At 42.9% G+C, this 25,524-nt stretch overlaps 1 protein-coding gene across 4 annotated transcripts in view; it reads left to right on the forward strand.

Moving 5' to 3' along the window:
- LOC119123992 (anoctamin-1) overlaps positions 1-25,524 on the forward strand; it is a 105,503-nt gene that overhangs the window by 21,500 nt on the left and 58,479 nt on the right. For all 4 annotated transcript variants that reach the window (XR_005098155.1, XM_037253526.1, XM_037253527.1 and 1 more), the window contains exons 5-9: positions 6,596-6,650; positions 7,383-7,431; positions 8,537-8,592; positions 9,011-9,052; positions 14,492-14,556. Coding sequence is in view for 3 of the 4 variants with exons in the window: in XM_037253526.1 (XP_037109421.1) it covers positions 6,596-6,650; positions 7,383-7,431; positions 8,537-8,592; positions 9,011-9,052; positions 14,492-14,556 (267 nt within the window). In the remaining variant the exon portion in view is untranslated. The remainder of the gene's footprint in view (positions 1-6,595; positions 6,651-7,382; positions 7,432-8,536; positions 8,593-9,010; positions 9,053-14,491; positions 14,557-25,524) is intronic.

Raw genomic sequence — 25,524 nt, forward strand, 5'->3', positions numbered from 1 at the left:
CCATGAATTTGCGTTTCTTTTCTTGGCATCGTATTGTCATATTGAGTTCCGTATTTTCCGCACCATAAGGGACTTCAGATTGAAATACTCAATTGCAGGGGCTAATTTGTACTTAATCCACACATACCGCATTATAGGGTGCAGTGTTGGGAAGGTTCATTTTCTACAGGGATTAGTTCAAAGTTCAGTTCACAAATTTCAAAATGAACTCGTTCAATTAATTGTTCATAATTCATAATTTATTGACTAAGTTTAAGACTCTATTTCAGAGCAAATGCATTATACACATCTACTGCACAATTTGTTAAAGAATGTATTGTCATTAGTAAAAACTTTTTTAAGTGACTAGTGACTCAAAACTACTCAACTTAAGTCTTGTTGTAGCTTGTTCCTCTTATTTTGTTCCTCTCTTCTTATTTTGTTTGTCGTGCCCAATGTTTATATTGTCTATTTATTTATTCATGTATTTAATGTTAATCGATTATTAATTCATGCTATTTTGCATGTTTTTACAATTTATGTAGCTACTGTATAGTATATCTATCTATCTATCTATCTATCTATCTATCTATCTATCTATCTATCTATCTATCTATCTATCTATCTATCTATCTATCTATCTATCTATCGTATTTTTCGGACTAAAAGTCGCTCCGGAATATACGTCGCATCAGCCATAAAATGCACAATAAAGTGAAAAAAAACAGATACATATAAGTCGCTCCGGAGTACGAGTCGCATTTTGGGGGAAATTTATTCGACAAAATCCAACACCAAGTACAGACATGAACGAGCAACAACAGGCTAAACGATACGGTAAGCTAACGTGACATAAACACAAACGAGAAGCTGAGAACGGGCCTGATGTAACAATAACAGTTATTCAAATAACTATAACATAAATAGCACCTTTATCCAACCATCTGTGTCTCTCCAAATCATTAAAGCCATCGATCGAATTTTTTTCTACAGGCCCATATAAAAATATATAAACTATGTATTAAATAACAATAATATAAACAACAATTTTATTCAAGATTCAAGAATTTTTATTCGCCATGTTTGGGTCAGTTGAGTTGTCAGTTGGCGGCTCCAATTATTCCACAGATCTACCTATATAACTACCGGTTTTTTCCATGTATAATGCGCCCCCATGTATAATACGCACCCTAAAAATGGCATGTCGATGCTGGAAAAAAGCCTGTACCCATGTATAATACGCACCCAAATTGTGACTTTTTTTTTTAAAGTCCCAATGATCGTCACACACGCATCTGGGTGTGGTGAAATTTGTCCTCTGCATTTGACCCATCCCCGTGTGATTTTGATCCATCCCCTGGGGGAGAGGGGAGCAGTGAGCAGCAGCGGCGCCGCGCTCGGGAATCATTTGGTGATCTAACCCCCCAATTCCAACCCTTAATGCTGAGTGCCAAGCAGGGAGGCAATGGGTCCCATTTTTATAGTCTTTGGTATGACCCGGCCGGGTTACTTAAGTCCGTAAACGTAAAATTATTTCAGAAAAAATATCATCTTTGGGAACAACCGGATGTTATTCTGCCGGTCAGTATCACTGCGCATGCAGTAGCAAACTCGATAGCGAAGAAATATGTGAGACTCTCAACGGGATCACCAATATTTGAGTGATGTTCCAGTTATTTATCACAATTATTTATTATTATAATAATAATATATATAATATATATAATAATTATTTATTTATTATTCACAATTGTCATGGTGATCTTTCTGGTGATTTCTTAACTAGGCTGGATGTATTTTTTTTGTTGGCGTTGATTTCTCCGACTGCCCAGAAAGGCACCACCGCGATCAGTTAGGTTAAAATGAAAAGAGAGGAAAGTGACGTTGTAAAGAACCATCCGTGACAAGATTTTCTTAAAAAATTGTTGTACCATGATTTTCTTAAAAAAAATAAAAATAAAAAAATGTACCCATGTATAATGCGCACCCCAGATTTTAGGACAATAAATTAGTTAAGTTTTGCGCATTATACATGGAAAAAAACGGTATATTGTAGCGTTACCAAAGTACCAGGCAAGACATGGGTTTGATAACCGGCTCTTTATTTCACAAATCAAGAGCACACACAAGCGCCCTGGATCGCTCTCCCCCCCCCTGCTGCCTCACGGCCTCCCTAGAAAATCGGAAACTACTGAAAATCGGAAACTACTGAAGTCTAACAACATACACGTTGGTACTCTAAATAAACTATATATCAAATAACTATAACATAAATAACAAGTTTATCGAATAATCTGTGTCACTCCAAATCATTAAATCTCCCGACTTCAGAAGTCAGTGAATGGAACTCATTGTCAGTGAGGCTCCAATTATTCCACAGCCATAGTGCGCCCTCATGCGGTTTAAAGTGAAAATAACATGTGAAGTGATCAACTATACTAGTAAGTAAAGTGTTAATGATCAAGTAAAAATTTGTGAAAAAATTCACATATAAGTCGCTCCTGAGTATAAGTCGACCCCCCACCCAAAGTATGAAAAACACGCGACTTATAGTAATAATAATAATAAGTATTCATTCAATTTGTATAGCGCTTTTCAAAAACCCAAAGATGCTTACAGGGAACAAGGCAAAGACATACAGGAGGGGAGGGGGACGGGGAAGAGACAATGGGATAAAATTAAGAAGAGGAAACCAGTTATGGGGAGGGGAAGTCATAGGCTTGAGAGAAGAGCTACGTTTTTAGATGGGACTTAAATATGGGGAGTGTGGGTGAGTCACAGACAGACTGAGAGAGAGAGTTCCAGAGTCGGGGTGGTGTGCAGGAGAAGGCTCTGTCACCGAAGGATATGAGTTTAGATTTTGGGACTGTCAAACATGAAGTATTGGAGGATCGGAGGGGACAGTTGGGGCAGAAGGGGACAAGGAGGTCGGATAGGTAAGTGGGAGCCAGGTGGTGAAGGGCTTTGAAGGTGAGGAGGAGTATCTTGAAGATGATACGCTCCTTAATGGGGAGCCAGTGAAGAGAGTGGAGAACAGGAGTGATGTGTTCACGGGACCGGGCGTGGGTAAGGAGGCGGGCAGCAGAGTTTTGGACTAGTGGAAGTCTATGGAGTGAGCGAGCAGTGATTCCAGTGATAAGGGAGTTGCAGTAGTCAAGCCGGGATGAGATGAAGGCGTGGATGAGGGATTCAGCGGCAGGGAGAGAGAGGCAGTGCCGGATTTTGGCGATGCGTCGGAGGTGGAAGTAGGAGGTCTTAACAACTGAGCTAACATGAGGGTGGAAGGACAGTGTAGGGTCAAAAATAACGCCAAGGTTGCGTGCCAGAGGGGAGGGAGTGATGTTTGAGGAGTCAGTGGTGAGTGTGATGGATCCAGTTTTATTAAGGGAGGATTTAGTGCCTATTATTATTTATGGTTTGTGCCTACTTGTTTTTGTTTTGTGTCGCCTACTTGTATGTCTCGTCACCGTGGGATGGAGGAAACGGAATTTCGGTTTCTTTGTGTGTCTTGACGTATGAAGGGATTGACAATAAAGCTGACTTTGACTTGACTTTGACTATGAGAAGGAGCTCTGTTTTGTCACTGTTGAGTTTGAGAAAGTTGTGGGTCAGCCACGTTTTTATTGTAGAGATGCAGGTTTCAAAGTGGGTGAGGGGAGGGTTTTGGGTTGGTGTGGTGCGTGTATAGATCTGGGTGTCATCAGCGTAGCAGTGGAAGTCCAGATTGAGTTTGCGGATGACATTACCAAGGGGAAAGAGGTAACAGATGTCCGAAAATACGCTATCTATCTATCTATCTATCTATCTATCTATCTATCTATCTATCTATCTATCTATCTATCTATCTATCTATCTATCTATCTATCTATCTATCTATCTATCTATCTATCTATCTATCTATCATATTTTTCTGACTAAAGGTCGCTCCGGAATATAGGTCGCATTGGCCATAAAATGCACAATAACGTGAAAAAAAACATATAAGTCGCTCCGGAGTATAAGTCGCATTTTGGGGGAAATTTATTCGACAAAATCCAACACCAAGAACAGACATGAACGAGCAACAACAGGCTAAACGATAGGTATCCTAACGTGACATAAACACAAACGAAGAGCTGAGAACGGGCCTGACGCAACATTCAGAGTTATTCAAATAACTATTACATAAATAACACGTTTATAAAACCATCTGTGTCACTCCAATTCATTAAATCCATCAATCGTCCTTTACGTCAACAATGCCGGCCGGGTGCGCGCCACTGACGGCGGTTGCACTTCAAAATATTCCACAGGCCCATATAACGATATATAAATTATATATCAAATAACTATTATATCCACAATAATATTATCAAACCATCTGTGTCACTCCAATTCATTAAACCCATCAGTCAAATTCCTCGTCCTTTGTCAACAACGCCGCGCGTGCGCCCTGACGTCAGCCTCGTCGTTATTCCACAGATAATAATAATAATAATAATTCATTCAATTTATATAGCGCTTTTCAATAACCCAAAGATGCTTTACAGATAACAAAAAAAGGGGGGGGGTACGTATGGGGGGGGGGGAGACAATGGGATATAGTTAATAACAGGACATCGGTCAGCAGTGCAAAGGAGATGGATGGAGGAGCAGGAGGGGCGGAAGCGGATGTTGTTGAAGTTGGCAGTACGGGAGGTGGGGGTGACGGGGGGTTGGTAGTCCAAAAAGAGGAGATGGGTGAGCCATCGGGGAAGTGCCGGTCCAGATGGACCAGATGGTGATGCCGGTCGACCTCGACTGCACCCGCTCGAACGGCAGGCCCCAACGCACCACGGCGGCACACAGCAGAGCCACGGTTGGCGAGCCCGCAGGGAGTGGAGCCCGCAGGGAGTGGAGCCCGTCGCCCGAGAACGCCAGACGGAAGGCCAGAGAGCCAGGCCAGAGCTGCCGTAGAGTCCACAGCAGGCGGCCACAGGCTCAGAGTCGGGAGGCAGGAGGGTCCGGTGGTGGTTTTGGCCAGTTGGCTGTTGGCTAGCTGGCTAACGTAGCTGGTAGTCCAAGGGAGAGGAAACAGATAGGTGAGAGCGGAGCTGCGGGAATGCGAAATGGACGGAGGACAACACGAGAAAAATAAAAGAAGAGACGGGTGCACTGAAAACAGGAAAACGAAAAACAAGTAACGGACACGGTCCGGGAGAGAAGCGGCAGTCAACAAGTTTGACGCCAGCGTGCTCTAACCCGGAAGACAACAAGGAGACGATGAATCACTGCGCATGAAGAAAAAAAAAAAAAAAAAAAAAAAAAAAACTAGTATATAACTATATTGTAGCGTTAACAAAGTACAAGGAAAGACGTGGGTTTGGTAAACGGCTCTTTATTTAACAAAACAAGAGTTCAACGAGCCAACAACTACTGAACTGTAACGATAAAAACATATACAAGTTGCTACACGAAATAAAATATATCAAATAACTATAACATAAATAGTTCATTGCCACACGGCCCAAAGCACCGGCGTGGAATTCCAGGCGTGTGGCGGCGTGGACTTCCATCCCCGGAGGTGGCACTTCCAGCCACGGAGGTGGAAGAGAGCTCCATAGAATAGGACCGGGCGTGCGTAAAAGCCATGTCCGAACACCATCCACCGTCCCCGGACAGCCACCCGGCCGAGCGCCGGCCCCCGACTTTCATCCACGGAGGTGAAAGAGAGCTCCGTAGAGTAGGACCGGGCGAGCGTAAAAGCCATGTCCGAGCCCCATCCACCGTCCCCGGACAGCCACCCGGCCGAGCGCCGGCCCCCGACTTCCATCCACGGAGGTGAAAGAGAGCTCCATAGAGTAGGACCGGGCGTGTGTAAAAGCCATAATAGTTTTTCAAACCTTCTGTGTCACTCCAAATCATTAAATCCTTCAAACTCTTCGTCCTCTGTGTCACTTACAAACAAAGCCGCTAATGATGCCGGTAGTACGTGGGGCCCTTCGTCATCTTCGTCATCCCGTGATCGAATCTTTGTCCTTTATGTAAACAACCGCCGCGCCGCTGACGTCACTTGAAATTCAAATTACAGTAATCCCTTGCTACATCGTGGTTCGTTTAGCGCGGTTTCACTTTTTTTATTTTTTTTATTTTGAAAATTTGTGAAAACATTGACATATAAGTCGCTCCTCAGTATAAGTCGCCACCCCACCCAAACTATGAAAACAAACGCGACTTATAGGCTGAAAAATACGGTATCTATCTATCTATCTATCTATCTATCTATCTATCTATCTATCTATCTATCTATCTATCTATCTATCTATCTATCTATCTATCTATCTATCTATCTATCTATCTATCTATCTATCTATCTATCTATCTATCTATCTATCTATCTATCTATCTATCCATCCATCCATCCATCCATCCATCCATCCATCCATCCATCCATCCATCCATCCATCCATCCATCCATCCATCCATCCATCCATCCATCCATCCATCCATCCATATCCATCCATCCATCCATCCATCCATCCATCTATCTAGCTCGTCGCCACTTTCATCACAGCCGACAGTGATTTTCCTTGCTGAGGATTTGTGCTGTCCTATTATGACGAAATAGTAATACTTTTGTGTCCGTCTCTGTCAACAGGTTTGATCTTTCAGACAAAGATTCCTTTTTTGACAGTAAAACCAGGAGCTCAATAGTAAGTCAACTGAGGTCTGTTAGTGATACAAGGATATCAACTGCCAATGTTTTAGTTGGTTTAGCTTATAGGTCTCAAACCCGCAGTCTGTGGGCCAATTGCGGCCTGTGGGATGATAGTTTGCGGCCCTCGCCTTATTATGAAAGTTTAATGTTAGTGTGACCCGCAATTCTGATATGTATGGTTGTGTGCGGTGCTGATTGGAATGTGTCTTTTTGGGGAGCACATAGTACTTGTGCGAAAACCTCTTTTCTACCTTGAACTTCAATAAGTCCAAGTACAGGTCCAGACTTACTGATGAGCATCTTCAGGGTCTCAACTACTTCCTCCTTCACACCAAATGTGGCTCAACTATGGGAGAGGAAGCTCTGCCAGTTCTCTAGCAGCAAGAAGTAGGCAGGAGCCTACAATGTTAAAGTTGTGGTTTAATTTTGAGAACAGGGGTGTAAAAGTTTTTATCTGAGCCTAAAAAACACAATTCGGCCCAGCCTCATCCCAAACTCTACCTTCAGTGGCCCCCAGGTTTAGCTGGTTAGAAACACAAAACAAATTCATGCAAACACATTTGATCAAAAATCAGTTTAACTTGGTGAAGGTCGCAACACTCTGAGATGGCATCTCAGCTGAACTGAACCCAAACCAAAAAATGGCTTGTCCTTGCTATCAGTGTTGAACGACACATTTTGTCAATATTTCTATCGTAATGCATTAATCACTTTGTTTTTCTTTTAGGTTTATGAAATCCTAAAAAGGATTAAATGCAAGGCCAAGTACAGCATGAGTAAGTCTGACAGCTTTAAAAGAAACAATTCAGAAGACAAGATCAAAGCAAACCTACTAATTTACTTTTATTTTGACTGCTTTATTTATTTACTACAATTTTTAAATGAATTCATTTACTACTATATTAATTACCATTTAACATTCCAGTCTCGAAATGTTTTTTATTGTTGTGTCATATAATGTCCAGTCCAATCCAAACATCAGCTTTCAGAATATTCACAACCTTTATGGCCTTGATAATTTCCACAAAATTCCAGTATATTACAGGCTGATTTACACATCTTTGCTGGTATCCTTGCTAAAGAAAAATAAACAAACGAAAAAACACAAACAAAAAACAACATTGGCCAGCATGGTTTGGTTGTGTTTTCATGCTGACCTGGTGTCAACAGCAAGACCAACAGCAAAAGCAGCTAAAATTTGAAAAGCCAAACCTTCAGTCACGCTATGAAATGAGCCAAAGTCACCCAGCATGGCCAGCCTGTTGCTGGGGCCTTGCCAGGAGGAGATCGGTAGGGTCCAGCTGGCCCCTAGCAGGTCAGTATTGCTGGGTGAATTTGGCTGAGTTGACTGAGAATTTTTTTTTTTTTATGTTGAAGCCATTCAGTTGTTGATTTACTTTTGCCGTTTGGGTCATTGTCCTGTTGCATCTCCTATTCTCAGTTCCACTTCAAGTGAAAGATGGTTTTGTGTTCTTCAGCCAAACTTCTGAATAAATTTGTGAATCAATTTTCCTGTCGATGTCAATGCAGCTCTGCCCACCCTTTTGCACGAGCATGATACTAGGTCTATGTGGTTACTATACTATGTGGTTGTTTCTGTATTATAACCTTTCAGTGCAAAGTATCACTGCTGTCCTTGAAAGTCAAACTGGGTCTTCAGCCAGGATGGCTGATCCAGTCATGGATGAAGAAACTCAGTGTGGGAGGGTGGTTATGATGTAAAACAGCCTCACTATTAGTTAATGGATTCCGCTGAGCAAATTAGGGGAGATTCAGTGTATTTATTTATTTATTTATTTATTTATTGGGGGGGGGGGGTATCATTATTATTAATACCATAGATTTATAATAATTTTATGATCACTTTTTCTTCACCGGCAGGTATCACCAGTCTCTTAGGTAGTGGTGTCTATACAGCTGCTTATCCTCTCCACGATGTGAGTAGACTTTGCAAAACAACAAAACCTAATGTTAGTCTCGTAATTAGTTAATGATAATACAAAAACTAACATATGTAAAAGTTTGCAATTCTCAAACACCTTCAGAACATTTTAGAATATTGTTAAGTGAATGATTTATTTACTGAGTATTAATAGGTGATATCTTATTTTGCAGGGGTAAATGAAATGTCAAATCCATAAGTGTTACAATTTTCTGCAATTCACCAATACTTCAGGGATTAATTTCTTTCAGTGCAAGAGCGCGACCAACTTTGAGGTTTCTGTATACCGATATTTGCAGCAGTCTTAAAGTCTTGGCAAAACAGTACCCCAAAAACGTTGCACCGTCAAAATCTTGCACTCCAAGTTGTAAGTGTGTTTTTATGGTACAATATCTTTATCTTTCTGTCTATAGGGAGATATTGATGAAGAAAGTGCAGAGCCAAATGACAGAAAAGTAAGTATTGCTATGACAGTCCCCCTCAAAGTCTTTTGAGATTTAATCAATTTATTTAATTTTAAAATCAGGCATCTCGGTGGAACACTGGTTAGCACGACCGCCTCACAGTTAGGAGGGTGCGGGTTCGATTCCACCTCCGGCCGTCCCCGTGTCGAGTTTGCATGTTCTCCGAAGGGCCCGCTTGGGTTTTCTCCGGGCACTCCGGTTTCCTCCCACATCCCAAATAACATGCTTGGTAGGCCGATTGAGCACTCCAAATTTTCCCAAGGTGTGAGTGCGAGTGCGAATGTTTGTTCGACTCTGTGTGCCCTGCGATTGGCTGGCAACCAGTTCAGGTTGTCCCCCGCCTACTGCCCGATGACTGCTGGGATAGGGTCCAGCACGCCCGCGACCCCGTGGGGACAAGCGGTACAGATAATGGATGGATGGATGGAATTTTCAAATCATAAAGAGAAGGTTTGTGAATAACTGATCTTTTGATCAATTCATCGGCATCACAGTCTCGAAAGACCATAGATTTCTTGTGTCTGGAGGTTAGGTGTTCTTTGCACAGCGTCTGCTGTGGCTGGTGAGCCTCTCCAGTGCGCAAGAAGCCTGGGCAAGTTTTATGGAAGCCTTGAGTTTCCCAGGCATCAGGGCTTCCCTCTCGGCCTTCCTGTTGTCATCCAAAGGAACGGTGAACCGATACATTTGGCATCAGGTTGGCTGCAGGAGTTGCCAGAACAAGGCTTTTTTAAAGCATGAGTCTGCCTAACGGAGTCCGAGCCGGGTTTCCTGTCGGGGTTTGCTCCCTTAGCCTTTTCGTTCCAGACGATACCCACAAGGCAGCGGGGGTGCTATTTCCTCCATAGCTGGGACAGTGGTTAGCGGGCGCCAGGACATCCACACGCCGGTGGGCCTGTACGTCACGCCTAGGGGCCCACTGTTGCTCCCCCGATCGATCCCCTGCAATTTGGCCTGGAGCCGTGAGGCACCCAGTTACCATGTGTGGCCACGAGGAGGCATGCAGAAGTCTTGACGGTGGAGAGGCTATGTACCGGCTGAGGAGACTTACGCACTCGGCTCCTCTTTTCGCGCCCGGAAACAGGGGGCTAGCCGGCGGCAGTAGCTGAAAGCAGAAGGTAGCAAGCAGGAAGAAGCATGCAACATGCACTAACTACGAGCACTACTACTCCAACACCACTGCACTTCGCATCACAACGCTCTGTGTGCAAGCACACACACACACTTTGATCAATACAACGCTGGTAATAAATACACAGTCATAGTCATACATAGTTTAATTAATTAATTTAATTTTCAAATCACAAAGTGAAGGGTTTGTGAATAACTGATCTTTTGATAAATACTGGCAATAAATATACACAGAAATAAATATTACAAACAATGTAGTAAATAACAGTACATCAACTAAAATAAATTCTGGAAAAACAACTGAACCAAAAATTATAAAGATATGTTTTACTCTAAATGTACCTTCACAACCATACATTTTTTATTTTTGTTAGTGGGTCGGCGGTTAACAAATCCTGTTGCTAGAGCACCGGTTTAACCCAAATTTCCATGAACTTGCTGTAGTCCATCAGAGTGTTTTCCGACTCCCTAATTTTCCAATGCTCAATTTAGTATGCGATGTCCGTCGACTTGTGTCAGCGTGACATTTGCAATCGGCCCTCTCTCTCACTTGTGTTCCATCAAACAGCACTCCCCCTCCCTCATCCTTACTCAACTCTTAGTACATTCATGTGTAAATGGCACATCAGTGCTACATACATGTTTAACCTTAACGTTAACATTGCAACTTATAACAACATGTTCTCAAATAGTCAATTCAACAAACAATCATCTTTTTGTGCCCAGATTATATTATGACAAAGCAAGATATAATAAAGTGTATTTCAGCTTTCTCTACTTGTGGTTAACATTCTCATCTCTTAACAATGATCATGGGCTTTCCTAGTTAGCAGAATAAGTCTTTCTAGTCACTTAACAATTTTGACTACTGATCTTCTATCAGGTCAATTTAACTTTCGAACCATCCTCTGGTGAAGTCCGAAATGGCATTGGAGGTTGACTGGGTCAACCAACAAGCCCCTCTTTTCCGGTTTAATAATTATTAATTTTGAAAAACTAACTTTTAAACTACCCTTACTCAGGCCCCCTCCTTCAGGTCTCTCATGTCAAGCTTTTGTCACCATCTTCTGGCGAAATTTGGAATTTCATTTAGGCCAGTCGTCTAGGCCAAATCCAACACTTATTCACACACCATCTTAACCTCTATGTCACACGTCAAGAGACATAGCCAAAATGTATGTGGACATCTTAGCTTGTGCGCACACCAACCTCTGAAAATGTTAGAATGATTGCCCCTATATTTTCCATTTTATTAATGCGTTTTCCTCATTAAGTGACATAAGTTTCTTTGCAGAAGTGCACATAAGTGGTACGCAAGTGCGCATCCACACTGAAAACAGTCACATGTGCGCAGGGATGTCGCTAGAAGTTTTAATAGGGTGGGCCTGAAAAAAAGTTGGCGGACCAATTTTTGCCCGAGTAAAAACTAATATAATCTCCAATAATGCAGCGCAGAAACAACAGTCAGGTAAATATTATTTGACCTATTTGAGTGAAAAAGCGCACCCGGCTGTAAAAGGTAGACACTGGCACCTGCAAGTAGGTCCTCAACTTTCTATCATAACAGTAGCAGAACAACAGGAATTCAACACTCGCTTCCCCAAAAATTATATTTATGACTCATTATTCCTTCAACTACCGCAACCGTCAATTTAACGGCCCTATTCATTAAAAAAAAAACGTTTGCACTGCTGGGCCGTCGCCGCCGAGTTTTTATGAGCAGCATCATTGATTTTTGCGAAAATTTGTAGGTCACTATTGTCTATTAAAATATACAGTAGAGGAGGCATTAAAAATACTGGTGAGGCTATGTCTGAGGATGAGTAGTTGCTGAAAAGCTTCTGACAGTGAGTCTGAGCGAAGCAGTCTCTCCCCTCGGCAAAGAAAAGCTGCGTCTCATCACGTTTCCGACAATGTAAACTGTTTACTGTAAAATTAGATTAGCGGGAGAAATGACTGGTCCAGACTTGCGTTGGAGATAGAGTTGAAAATCAGGCTTTCCCGCCTGAAAGTATGGCATCCTCAATCCCCTGCTATTTAGCTTGCTCAGCAATTACCTCATCATTAGGTTTGTGAATGACACAACCCTGGTGGGTTTAATCAATAACAATGGCAAATCTGCACACAGTATAGAGGTAATGCTGTGTTGTAGTGTAGATTCCACAGTATACAGTGTAGTTTGGTGAAAGGTAAGAGCGCTAGCAAACTCTAGCATACGCCACTAAATTCTGATGGTACTTTATAGATGGTGTCAACAATGTGAAGTTCCTGGGAGTCGACTTTTCTTGTCATTGCATTAAAACTTGGGATTTTGTCTTGCACAAAATGTTGTTTATAATGTCATTACCTTAATTACTGTATACCGTAATTTTCGGACTATAAGTCGCTCCGGAGTATAAATCGCATCAGCCATAAAATGCCCAAAAAAGTGAAAAAAACATATATAAGTCGCTCCGGAGTATAAGTCGCATTTTGGGGGGCAATTTATTCGACAAAATCCAACACCAAGAACAGTCATGAACGAGCAACAACAGGCTAAACGATAGGTATGCTAACGTGACATAAACACAAACTAAGAGCTGAGAATGGCCCTGACGTAAAATTCAGAGTTATTCAAAAAACTATTACATAAATAACACGTTAATGAAACCATCTGTGTCACTCCAATTCATTAAATCCATCAATCGTCCTTTGTCAACAATGCGTGCGCGCCGCTGACGGCTCTTGCACTTCAAAATATTCCACAGGCCCATATAACGATATATAAATTATATATCAAATAACTATTATATAATCAATAATGTTATCAAACCATCTGTGCACTCTAAATCATTAAATCCATCGATCAAATTCCTCGTCCTTTGTCAACAACGCCGCGTGTGCGCCCTGACGTCAGCCTCGTCGTTATTCCACAGATCTACTATATAACTATATTGTAGCGTTAACAAAGTTCAAGGAAAGACGTGGGTTTGGTAAACGGCTCTTTATTTAACAAAACAAACTTCCAGGCGTGTGGCGGCGTGGACTTCCAGCCACGGAAGTGGAAGAGAGCTCCATACAATAGGACCGGGCGTGCGTAAAAGCCATGACCGAGCCCCATCCACCGTCCCCGGACAGCCACCCGGCTGAGCGCCGGCCCTCGACTTCCATCCACGGAGGTGAAAGACAGCTCGGTAGAGTAGGACCGGGCGTGCGTAAAAGCATTGTCCGAGCCCCATCCACCGTCCCTGGACAGCCACCCGGCCGAGCGCCGGCCCCCGACTTCAATCCACGGAAGTGAAAGAGACGCGACGTCGCGCTGCTGACGTCACTTGAAATTCAAATTACAGTAATCCCTTGCTACATTGCGGTTCGTTTATCGCGGTTTCACTTTTTTTTTTTTTTTTTGTGAAAGTTTTTGAAAAAAAACACATATAAGTCGCTCCTTATTATAAGTCGCCCCCCCACCCAAACTATGGAAAAAAACCGCGACTTATAGTCCGAAAATTACGGTAATTGTGTTTTGGTTGTGAACAAGAAAAGATATTTAAAAACTGTCTAAAATACATGATGCAAACCATGCATTTTGTATCGAATGTACCGTATTTTCCGGACTATAAGTCGCAGTTTTATTTTCATAGTTTGGCCGCGGGTGCAACTTGTACTCAGGAGCAACTTATGTGTGAAATTATTAACACGTTATATCATTTCACATGTTATTTTCACACTAAACGGCAAGAGGGCGCTCTAGGCCTGTGGAATAATTGGAACTGCAACTGACGATGAGTCTGACGTAAGTCAGGTAGAAGAGGAAGCGCTCCATCTTCTACTTCCGGGGTTCGCGGAGTTGTTTATAAGTGACACAGAGGATAAAGATTTCATTGGATTTAGTGATTTGGAGTGACACGGATGGTTTGGTCAACTTGTCAGCATGTTATTCATGCTATAGTCATTTGAATAACTCTTAATATGTTATGTTATCATACCAGGCACGTTCTCAGTTCGTTGTTTATGTGTCATGGAAACAATTATTCAGCCTGTTGTTGCTTCTATTCTATTTTTATTTTAAATTGTCTTTCAAGATGACATGTCTGTTCTTGGTGTTGGATTTTATCAAGTAAATGTCCCCCAAAAATGCAATTTATACTCCAGTGCAACTTAATATGTATTTTTCTTCTTTATTATGCATTTTATGGCTGGTGCTTGTACTCCAGAGCGACTTATAGTCCGGAAGATACGGTATATGTATTGACTGCATGAGTTCTTTGGAATGACATACATTGACATGCTGGGTTAACAACTGTGGTCTACTGTCTTTCTCAGCTACTGTACGAGGAGTGGGCAAACTACAGTGTCTTCTACAAGTACCAGCCCATTGGACTTGTGAGGTAAATCTGTCTGTCTCTCATTTCATCAACAATATCTGTCCATGTACCTTTTTATCTACCCATCGGTCCATTCGTCTACCTTGAAAAACATATAACACACTATAAAGCATATCGTATCTAGTTGTGCCCTCATTTTAAGGTTATCTTTTAGATGCACATTAAATTATCGTAATTTTCAGACTATAAGCCGCACCGGGCTATAAGCCGCACCAGCTAAAATTCTGGGTTATTTTAGTTTTTTTTCTTATATAAGCCGCACCGGACTATAAGCCGCACGTGCGCATGAGTTATTCACAAAGAAAGACAGTACACAGAAAGCCTTTTTAAAGTTTTAATAACATACTTTAACATGTCTTTCTAAACGCTACCTGTGATGCAGCAGTCGTACCGCAGCAACACGGAAGTATGCACGCGAGTTATTTACAAAGAAAGATGGTACACAGAAAGCCTTTTTAAAGTTTTAATAACATACCTTAACATTTTTTCCAAACACTGCCTATGACGCGGCAGTTATACCACAGCAACACGGAAGTAAGTAAAAATGAAACAGAAAAATAAGTGTGTCTACTTGTGTTCTGCTGTAGAATTACAGTATATGTTGAATCGTCGGTTTAATGGATAAAGTGAGAAAGGGGTAGGAATCTAAAAAGCTATGCTTCCTCCTACTCCTTTTCGAGCATTCTTTATTGGTTTATTTACTTATGTATTATTATTATTATTAATTAATTAATTTAATTTATTTATTTCTGTTTGTTGGTTTATTTTTGTTTGTTTGTTGTATGGACTTATATGTGGCACTTTAGAGTGTTTTTTTTTTCTTTCTTTTTTTTTCTTTTTTGTTTTGGATGTTCGAAATAGGGCGGCTCACTGGGTAGCACGTCCGCCTCGCAGTTAGGAGGGTGCGGGTTCGATTCCACCTCCGGCCCTCCCTGTGTGGAGTTTGCATGTTCTCCCCGGGCCCGCGTGGGTTTTCTCCGGGCACTCCGGTTTCCTCCCACATCCCAAAAACATGCTTGGTAGGCCGATTGGAGACTCCGAATTGTCCCTAAGTGTGAGTGCGAGTGCAAATGGTTGTTTGTCTCTATGTGCCCTGCGATTGGCTGGCAACCGGTTCAGGGTGTCCCCCGCCTACTGCCCGATGACGGCTGGGATAGGCTCCAGCACTCCCGCGACCCCCGTGGGGACTAAGCGGTTCAGAAAATGGATGGATGGATGGATGTTCGAAATAAAGATATCAATCAATCAAGTCACACAGCACTAATAGGGCTGGATTAAAAAAAACATACCGGTAAAAGTCACTGAGACGCGGCTGTAACACAGCAGCAACACGGTAGCACAGCACTAACAGGGCTGGTTTAAAAAACATACCGGTAAAAGTAAAAAAAGAGCCAGTAAAGAGCCGTCTTCATCTTCCTCCTGTGCACTGAAACCATCGAAGTCTTCCTCCTCTGTGTCCGATTGGAATTAGGGGTGTAAATCGCGGGTTTTGTCACGATACGATATCATATCGATACAAAGAACCACGATACGATATTTGCCGATATCTTAAAGCCTGCTGTGATTCATTCACGATACATCACGATATAGTGCCCTACGATCGATATAGAACAATATCCTGACTTATAACAATTCATACGCAAAATCAACAAGGTACTGCAAACTCTTTATTTAGGAAATTACAAGAATATTGTAGTGTACAAAGTGCTTATTTTAACACTGAACTTTATCAAATTCCTATATTTTTTCTCATATAAGTAAGTAAAGAAAAATGAATATTCTTTCTTTTTTGTAATACCATTAACTTTAAAGTGCATTACTGAACTATTTAATTACAAAACAAAAATAAGTTCTTTATAATGAATGTAGTAAACATTACACATTGACCATATGTTCTAATCCAAATGCAAAAAAAAAACATTCTCTTGCAATACCAGCATACATAAATAAAATATGTATGTTGTTATTTAACTCTTCTATAAAACAAAAATAACTTAATTTATAACTCTTTATATAGAATTTTAACATTACACGGTGTCTACTCTTTGAACTGTTCAATATGGCCAATAATACAACATGTAGTGCAAAATCAAAAGTAGTTTGTCACATGTTTGTTTAGTGCATTGAAATTTGTGATAGTGCGTTCTTTTTGTGGTGTTCCCTGAATATTTGATCCAGAGGCGTAGCCAAGCCGGGGCGAGCCGGGGCGGCGCCCCGGTTAGGACTCCCTGCGCCCCGGTTGAAAAAAATCGAGCTTTTTCGATCCTTCATTTTCATGCCGTTTTTTTCTTTCGGTCTTGCGCGAATGTGCTTGCGCTATTCTATGTGCGCGATGTTATCCATTCACCGTTTGCCTCCCGGACCCGGATGTTGTTTTAGCGATCAGCGAACGGCGTGGGTGATGTTCGATTTTTTTTCCTGTGGGCGTGCGCCCCTGTTAGGGTAGTGTTCACTCTAACTTATTTTGCAAGAACCACACTGGAGACAAGTTAGTCGTTTCAGACACCTGCAGGCGGAGAGTTCACTCGTCGCTGTGCTTACAGCGATGGTCGAATGAAGTCTGACTCAGGCCTCATCAGGTACATATTTATTGAGAAGAAACACAGTGGGGTTGAAAGTGGGGGTGTGGGAACACAGGATGGGGTGAAGCCGCTCCCCTGCTGATCAAAGCATAGCAGGGGGCCTTTTACGACTTTGTGGAAACAAAGCAACTTTGATTGCTTCCTCTGCAGCTAGTCAATCAGGTGAAAAGATCTTAGCACTTTGGTCTACTACTTTTGGTAAGACAGGACAAGCTAGGTAAATTATTACAGGTTACATTCCAACATAATCATACGATGAAGATATTCTGCAAACCCTAACATATCCCCCCTGTTTTATCATGTGAGTATGTCAAACCCGATCAATCAAACATAAGAAAGAAAATACAATGACAGCAATAATTTCCAGTGAAGACGAGGTATTTCCCTCAATGCTCCAGTCCAAATTTTGTGTGCAACTGAAAAACCTGCGGCCAGATTAAATGCAGGAAAAGAGTTACACGGCCCCTTTGCCTTAGGCGACCAGAATGTTATCAATAAAAAAAGAAAAAGAAAAACACAGAAACAGTACATCATTGTACCCATCACTTGCAAGGCATTTTCGATGGTCAAATCATCAAGTTTCTGTAAAAGAATGCTGAGCCAAACAGCATCTACGCAATCCACGTCTCGCAGCACATCATAGTCATCACATCCGTCATCTCTAAGATGTTGTATATGCACTTGTGCCACGGTAGAAGACACAAACCTTGTCACAGCAGACTTCAAACACGGGATAACACAGGTCGTAAACAAGCACAACAATACCAGCACAGCAAGCACAGGAGTCACAAGTTTCAACAGCAACTGCCACCACGCGCCAGAGAATAGCCATGAAAAGAAATCCCATTGATGTGGGATGTTATCCTCCGACATGGCCTGCTGTAAATTCCTCAGTGAGTTCATGGCTTCCTTGATGTGCGTGTCGTTATCTCCTGGAATGTATGTGCAACAGGAAGTCCCAATGATGTGGCACACACCACCTTGTGCTGCCGTCAACAAGTCCAGAACCATCCTGTTTTGCAAGACCATTAGTCTAATAGCCTGGATCTCTCTATTTTGTCCATCATCGACTTGCAGTGAGAGGTTCACAAAGGATTGAAAACGATAGTTCAGTGTCTCGATGAAGAGAGATTGTTTTCCAACTCCGATCCAAGGAAAAATCGCATGAACAACTTTGTTTCCGACAGGCCATATTTTATGGTCGTCCGGAACATTTGCACCCCAGACAGGGTCATGGGGGTCAAAGGTTGTAATCGCCCTGCGGCGACGTCCAGAAGAGTTGTGTGCTGTCATCAGCTGACGATGTTGTATCCTGTAGGTGTGGTCTGTCACCCACACTGGTGCACACACTCCTGTCCAGTCGGCGGGCAGCATCGGATAAACCTTGTGACCACAAAGCCACCAGCCATTCTGTATGAAGTATGTTCCGTTTGATGGTGCAGCCATGTTGGTCGGAGAGCCCTCACCACCTGAAATGGCTCTCTTATCCTGACACTCAGTGGCGATGTCCAAAGCTCCCATCCAGTTCCCTCCTGGAGAGCAGCCTCTGTCAATGCATTTGTGGGTCTCACTTCCCTGGATGTAACACGTATAGTTCACTCCAGGTGGCCGGTCTGTGAAGGCCGCCTGCGGCAGTGTTCGTCCTTTAACAGTCACATTGAGATTTGTCCAGAAAAGCTGATCACAGGTACCTTCCGCAAGTCCGGGGCGGGACGGGTCGGCATCACTAACTGTGACAGCACGGTGTTGATATCCAACTCCTCCCATGGATGCCATGCATTTCGCTTCAGTGACATTCATTGCTCTGGCCTCCAAGTGAACTTGTGTGGAGGACGGAGGGAGTTTGGAACACACATAGCAGCCCTCCTGTGTGTGCGATCTCACAGTGAATTTGACGTATCGGTACCAAGTGTTGGTTTCGTATGGGTTTCTGGGGTCCCATGACCAGTCCTCAAAGTTCTCATCGTGTGACCATCGTTTTCCACGGTCAACATTGTCAATTGGTCTGTTCAGTTGAGTCCATAGACCATAGCACGCTCCAACCACAACGCAGCAGAGGATCCATCTGGCATATGGAGCCCCGTTGCTACTAGGATGGCAGAGACACCGGGACATCCCCTCGCCTAGCGGAGTGGGGATCGTTGTTTTCTTCACCAACATTGAGACGTCCCACCCTAAACGATAGGACTCCTTTGAAGTTAGTCTTCCCCACCACTCCGAATTAGGGGTCCAGCACTCTCTGCAACTTGCAGTGGCTGAGGTGAATCCAGCTGGGCCGTTCAGCGATCTTTACTGCGGTGGGGGTAGTCAGCAGGACTTGGAATGGTCCTCCTTACTGCGGTGGGGGTAGTCAGCAGGACTTGGAATGGTCCCTCCCACCGTGGGCTGGCCCAGTTCTTTCTTTTGATGACTTTGATGTAGACCCAGTCTCCTGGCTTGATGGGGTTGTCGACCTGTGAGGATGAAAGATCAGGCGGCAGTAAATTTGCATTTGACACCTCTGTCAGTCTGAGCGTTCTGATCATGTAATCTGCCAGGGACTGTTCTTCAATTTTATTGCCCTTTTGAATTGGGCAAATAAGAGTGTTTGCGAGAAGTGTTTGAGCACTTCCGAATGACTCCTCCTGACCAAAGACCATTTATGACAGAGGCTATCCCATTTATTGCCTCCTGTTTTATAGGAGATTCTCTGATCTTGGTTACTGGAGGAACGGACCTTAAGTCCTGTAGCAGATGGTTCCTTTGCCCATCCCCTTATCAGTTAAATAATGTTGATTAGCCAGGGAAACGCATAAGCGCGTGCCCTTCCAAACAGCTACACCACTTCCTCATAGCTTCTTCAGTTACTTTTCAATCATCTTCCAATTGTTTACAGCAAACGTTTGAGAAAAAAAATCTAACTCAATGGTACAACGCCATATGTATTAGAGAATCTATATGTAGTAAAGTGTTGTATATACATAATTGTTTTTTTTTTTTTTATCTCCCACTCTCTATACAACATTCTCCCTCCTTCTGAGGCATGGCGACGCCCATGTCTCACACCTTGACAAACTTTTTGGGAGGATGTGTTCTTTACCACATATGACTCTATCATCATTTAATTTGACTTTCTTTCCAAAACGCTTCTAAGTTTCCCAGTTCACACATCTTCTGCATGTGTTACTGGTTCTCCAGTTTGTTTGTTTTTTTGTTTTTTGTTTTCCTAGTTAATTAGCAATCCAAAAGCAACCTTTTTATTTCCTTTATGTATTTATTTCTTCCTTAGCATTTAACGTACTCAAAATCACTCTTTCTTCAAAGTCGCTCTACTAATTTTCAATAGTAGTGTCCAACAACGTCAACCATTCAACCTGTATTTTCCCTTCATTCAGGCAATCAGTCATCAATGCTCATTTGCATCTCACACACAGTCTCCAAGAAGGAGACTTTCTATCACATCGGTCCCAATTCATCCAAGCTCACCACACAACATTCACATACCGTTTTCATCTCAAGGTTCCTGATAGAACAATCCACCAATCCAAAAAAAAACTCAACACACAAAAAAAACTGCTGGCAAATCAATCAGAAGTCTTTCTTTGTTTTTAAATTTGAAGAACCCAATCTCTCAGAATCAGCTCGCATATAGAAGTTTGTATAATCTTATAACACAACCAGTCAATTATTTCTATTAAATGTGAATGTCTTAAATTCACAATTTTGATTCTTCCAATTCCTGAAAGCATGTTCTGTCGGTTCTTACTTAACATGCACTAGTGTGGATCAGTTTCTGCTCGCAAACAGATGTCTCTCTTTCCCTCTCATTTTTATCTTTCAAAAGCGTTTCTGTTCTGCGGTGCAAATTGGATAGACCACAATCGAGCAAATTTCTGTACACTAAAAGGTCAGCCAATTTTCATCATTTTAACACACATGCACAGCTCTCGCGCGCGTAAGGTAGATCCCAGCACCAATGATTCGTCACAGGCTGGCCATTTCCTGTGGTCGATCATGAGCTGGTCCCTCCCACGCACACGAGGACAGCACATTCTAAGTTTTATCTTCTAGAAGCCAGTTGCATTCATTTACCACTTGATTTGCAAATTTTAACTTTAGTGTACATACACAATTTGATCTCTGGTCATTTGTCATTGGGCATACAACAGCATTGTCATACTCCTTGCATGGACAGGAGCTCTAACAATCTAAAAACGTTCTAATAATCTGAAAATGACATGTCTTGCTTTCATATGGACATCTGTTATTTCTTCCTCTGTAGGAGCACAAGAGATCACAGGGGAGGAATCTAGTCACGCTGACAATTTGGCTTTTCCTCTGCCCCTTCCTCCACCCTTTGATAGGTGTCGTTTTGCCTGACGACACTCTCTTGCGAAGTGTCCCCGTCTCCCACAGTTCCAACAGTTGTCAGAATCTGATGGGGGTTTTGAGTTACATTGCGGCCTGCGACCTTGTTGGCCTCTACCTCTTCCTCTGGCCTGCTGGGACCCATGAAAGAAGACTGTTGTATCTTCATCTAGGTCAACATCATCATCATCGCCTAGATGAAACACATCAGAACTTTTGGCACATTGCATAGTTGTTGTCACACTTGCAATATCTACTTCCACCAAACGTTTCCTCACCCAGTTGCCGAAGTCGTGGGGGGAAACAGTGATGAGCGCGTTTTTAAGACGTTGCTGATAAACACTCTCAGCCGCATCATCGAATGGGGTGCCACTGTGCACCCAGAATTCTTTTTCAAATCTTAATTGAATGGCAGTCTCATCACTTTTTATCTTTCCAGGTTTTGTCTCCTGAATTTGTTCTCTTTTCTCTTGTGAAGCTTTCAACCACATTCTAGCACAATTCAACTCTCTCTCTTTTCTTTTCTTTTTCAGTCCCTTTGTCGTTCTATCTACACTCTCCTCCAAAACATCAACCACCATCTTCCACACTTCAACTTTCAACTTCCCTTCTACTCCATACTTTTTGTTCCACTTTGGCATGTATTGCATACAATTAAGAAATTTACTCGCCATGTACTTCTCATCTCCTTCAAGAGCTAGGGATTTACCGGTTTTGTTTCCCATCTTAATTTGGTATTTTAGGTTTATACAATTGTTTTATTTTTATTTTCTTTGAGGATCCTCAATGCAGGTTTAAATTGACCTTCCACCAAATTCTCTTTGCAGTCAAATTATCCTACCAGTCGCACTCTCAACCACACAAACTCCAGCGCTTTTTATCTTTAGGCCTATCCAGGATGGGTGTAAAACCCTTCCAAACAGCTTGGAAGAACGGACAAAAAAAATAATCTACGCCCTTCTTCAATTAGGAAAAAGAGACTCTGTCTTTTCTTAGCCCGTTCCTTCCACTGGGACTAGAATCCCAGCTGTTTCATAGCTTGGAAAAACCAAAGCCGTATCTCATAGCCCGGACAAACCAAAGCCGTATCTCATAGCTAGGACAAACCAAAGCCGTATCTCATAGCTAGGACAAACCAAAGCCGTATCTCATAGCTCGGACAAACCAAAGCCGTATCAGCGCTTTTTTCTTTGACTTACTTGTCCCCTGGTTCGTTGCACTGCCGGATCCCGTCAATCCACCTCTGTCAGACGAAGGCAGACCTAAGACGCTGGCCCAGCGAAGGATTTCCTTCCCAGGTCTTTCTTTACCAGGTCCGGCTAAATGGACGCTGGCCCGTCGACGGTGTACAGCGCGTCGTCCTCCGTCAGCCAGATGGCGGGTATGAGGGTCCCGGGTTTCGGCACCAAAATGTTAGGGTAGTGTTCACTCTAACTTATTTTGCAAGAACCACACTGGAGACAAGTTAGTCGTTTCAGACACCTGCAGGCGGAGAGTTCACTCGTCGCTGTGCTTACAGCGATGGTCGAATGAAGTCTGACTCAGGCCTCATCAGGTACATATTTATTGAGAAGAAACACAGTGGGGTTGAAAGTGGGGGTGTGGGAGCACAGGATGGGGTGAAGCCGCTCCCCTGCTGATCAAAGCATAGCAGGGGGCCTTTTACGACTTTGTGGAAACAAAGCAACTTTGATTGCTTCCTCTGCAGCTAGTCAATCAGGTGAAAAGATCTTAGCACTTTGGTCTACTACTTTTGGTAAGACAGGACAAGCTAGGTAAATTATTACAGGTTACATTCCAACATAATCATACGATGAAGATATTCTGCAAACCCTAACAGCCCCTACTGTAAAAATTCCTGGCTACGCCTCTGATTTGATCACCGCATGGCAGGATTTACAAACTGCACGTGTCTTGTCCGTTGAGCCATCTTTTCTTTGGAATCCAAAGTGCTTCCAAACGAATGACTTGAAGCCCAAAGGGGAGCGAATTTCCTCGTCTTCTTGGACACTAGCCAATGGCTAGTAGCCATAGCACCAGCCCAGGAGCCGCGTAGTTGTCGGCTCCCCTTTCACGTGCCTGCTCTGCTCACAACACAACACGCCGCGCACTGCTCCCGGAAAGAGGAAGCAAGCAACATTGAACTGGATTTCAAAATAAAGTCGCGTCTAATGTCCGAGGTCAAAAACGGGCGATATAGATCGATGTTTACGTTTAGCATCGATGCCAACAAATCGTAGAGCATTATATCGATTAATCGATGTGTATCGATGAATCGTTACACCCCTACACCCCCTCGGGCGGACCGGGCCATTGTACGAGGGGGAACATCGCGGTGGACTGTGCGTCTACATCCGTGACGAATGGTGCCGGGACTCTGTTGTGGGATGCCAGCACTGCTCACCACTGGCGAAGTTTGTGATCTCCAGGCTGTTGGGGTCCTGAACTCTCTCCCCGTTGTTTTACTTGTGTGTTAATCGTGTACTGTGTCTCGTCACCGTGGGATAGGGGGAACGGTATTTCGGTTTCTTTGTGTGTCTTAGCATGAAGGAATTGACAATAAAGCTGACTCTGACTCTAATTGGAATAGCGTTAGATATCCTTCGCCACACACTTTCTCAGTCTCTCTTTCGTCGTCGCTTTTATGCATTTCTCCTAGGATTTTCCATGATGAGGGTCTGTTCATGCTAATTTTATTTATGCACGACGCGCTAAATTACATTAAACTAGCGAGCTACACATATTAGTGTTGGTTCGTGAGTGAACGATTCGTTCAGAAAGAACGAATCTTTTCAGTGAACGAGAATGAACGAATCACTTCCTAAAGTGATTTGTTCTTTTTTCCTTTGATATATAACTTCAACCAGTAGGTGTCAGTAATGCCCATTGAAGCTGCTGCTACCTCGCCGTAAAACAAAACGAAGAAGAAAATGATGTAACTTCCCTTTCACGAACGAGTCGTGAATTGCATTTCCCGTTCACCAACGAACTGAGTGAATCACTCACTGAGTGAATCACTCACTGAGTATTTCGCATTTCCAGTTCACCGCGAGAACGGATCAGTGAGGGAACTAATCCTGGCTTTCCCGTTCGCGAACGAGTCAATGAGTGAAATGCCTTCTTGTGCATCAACGGATCAGTCAGTGAATATGTTGCGTCTCCTGGCGTGAACTATGGAAGCCAGAATGTAGATTTACGATTTACTTATTGTAGGTTTTAAATAACGTGTATGCATATATATGCCTAAATGTTGTTATCCAATATATCGACTGCAGTTCCACATTAGATTGCTGGTTTGAAATGTACTTTTCTTATTCTTCTTCTTCTTCTTCTTCTTCTTCTTATTATTATTATTATAAACATTTATGTTATAACTTGTCTGGTGTTTTATTCCTTGTTTTTATATTCGCCATTCAAAACATAAAAATCAGACATTTGGTTAACTGCTTTATATGACAATATTTTTTTTCCAACCTTTTATTCAAACACAAACATAAACACATTCGGTATAATAACTACTAGCCAACAAATACAAAATTAAAATATCAATGTCGGCATAACGTGTGTCGCCTGGCAATAGCATAGCAGCAATGCTGTCTGTCACTCACTCACTTACTCGTGAAGACCAATCAGCAGCGCCAGCGAGCGTTAGATGGAGGAGGGACTTTACGAGTCAGTGACGTAACTTCCCGCACAGTTTGGGTTCCGGTACAAGCCCTCTCGAGAGGGGCTGGACTCTCTTCCACTCTGGAGTTGCCCACGGTGAGAGGCGTCGAGCAGGTGTGGGTATACTTATTGCCCCCCGGCTGGGCGCCTGCACATTGGGGTTCACCCCGGTGAACGAGAGGGTAGCCTCCCTCCGCCTTCGGGTGGGGGGACGTGTCCTGACTGTTGTTTGTGTCTATGCACCAAGCGGCAGCTCAGTACCCACCCTTCTTGGAGTCCCTGGAGGAAGTGCTGGAGAGCGCTCCTTCTGGGGACTCCATCGTTCTACTGGGTGACTTCAATGCTCACGTGGGCAATTACAGTGAGACCTGGAAGG

The sequence above is a fragment of the Syngnathus acus genome, chromosome 6 (assembly GCF_901709675.1).
Source record: "Syngnathus acus chromosome 6, fSynAcu1.2, whole genome shotgun sequence".
Classification (NCBI taxonomy): domain Eukaryota; kingdom Metazoa; phylum Chordata; class Actinopteri; order Syngnathiformes; family Syngnathidae; genus Syngnathus; species Syngnathus acus.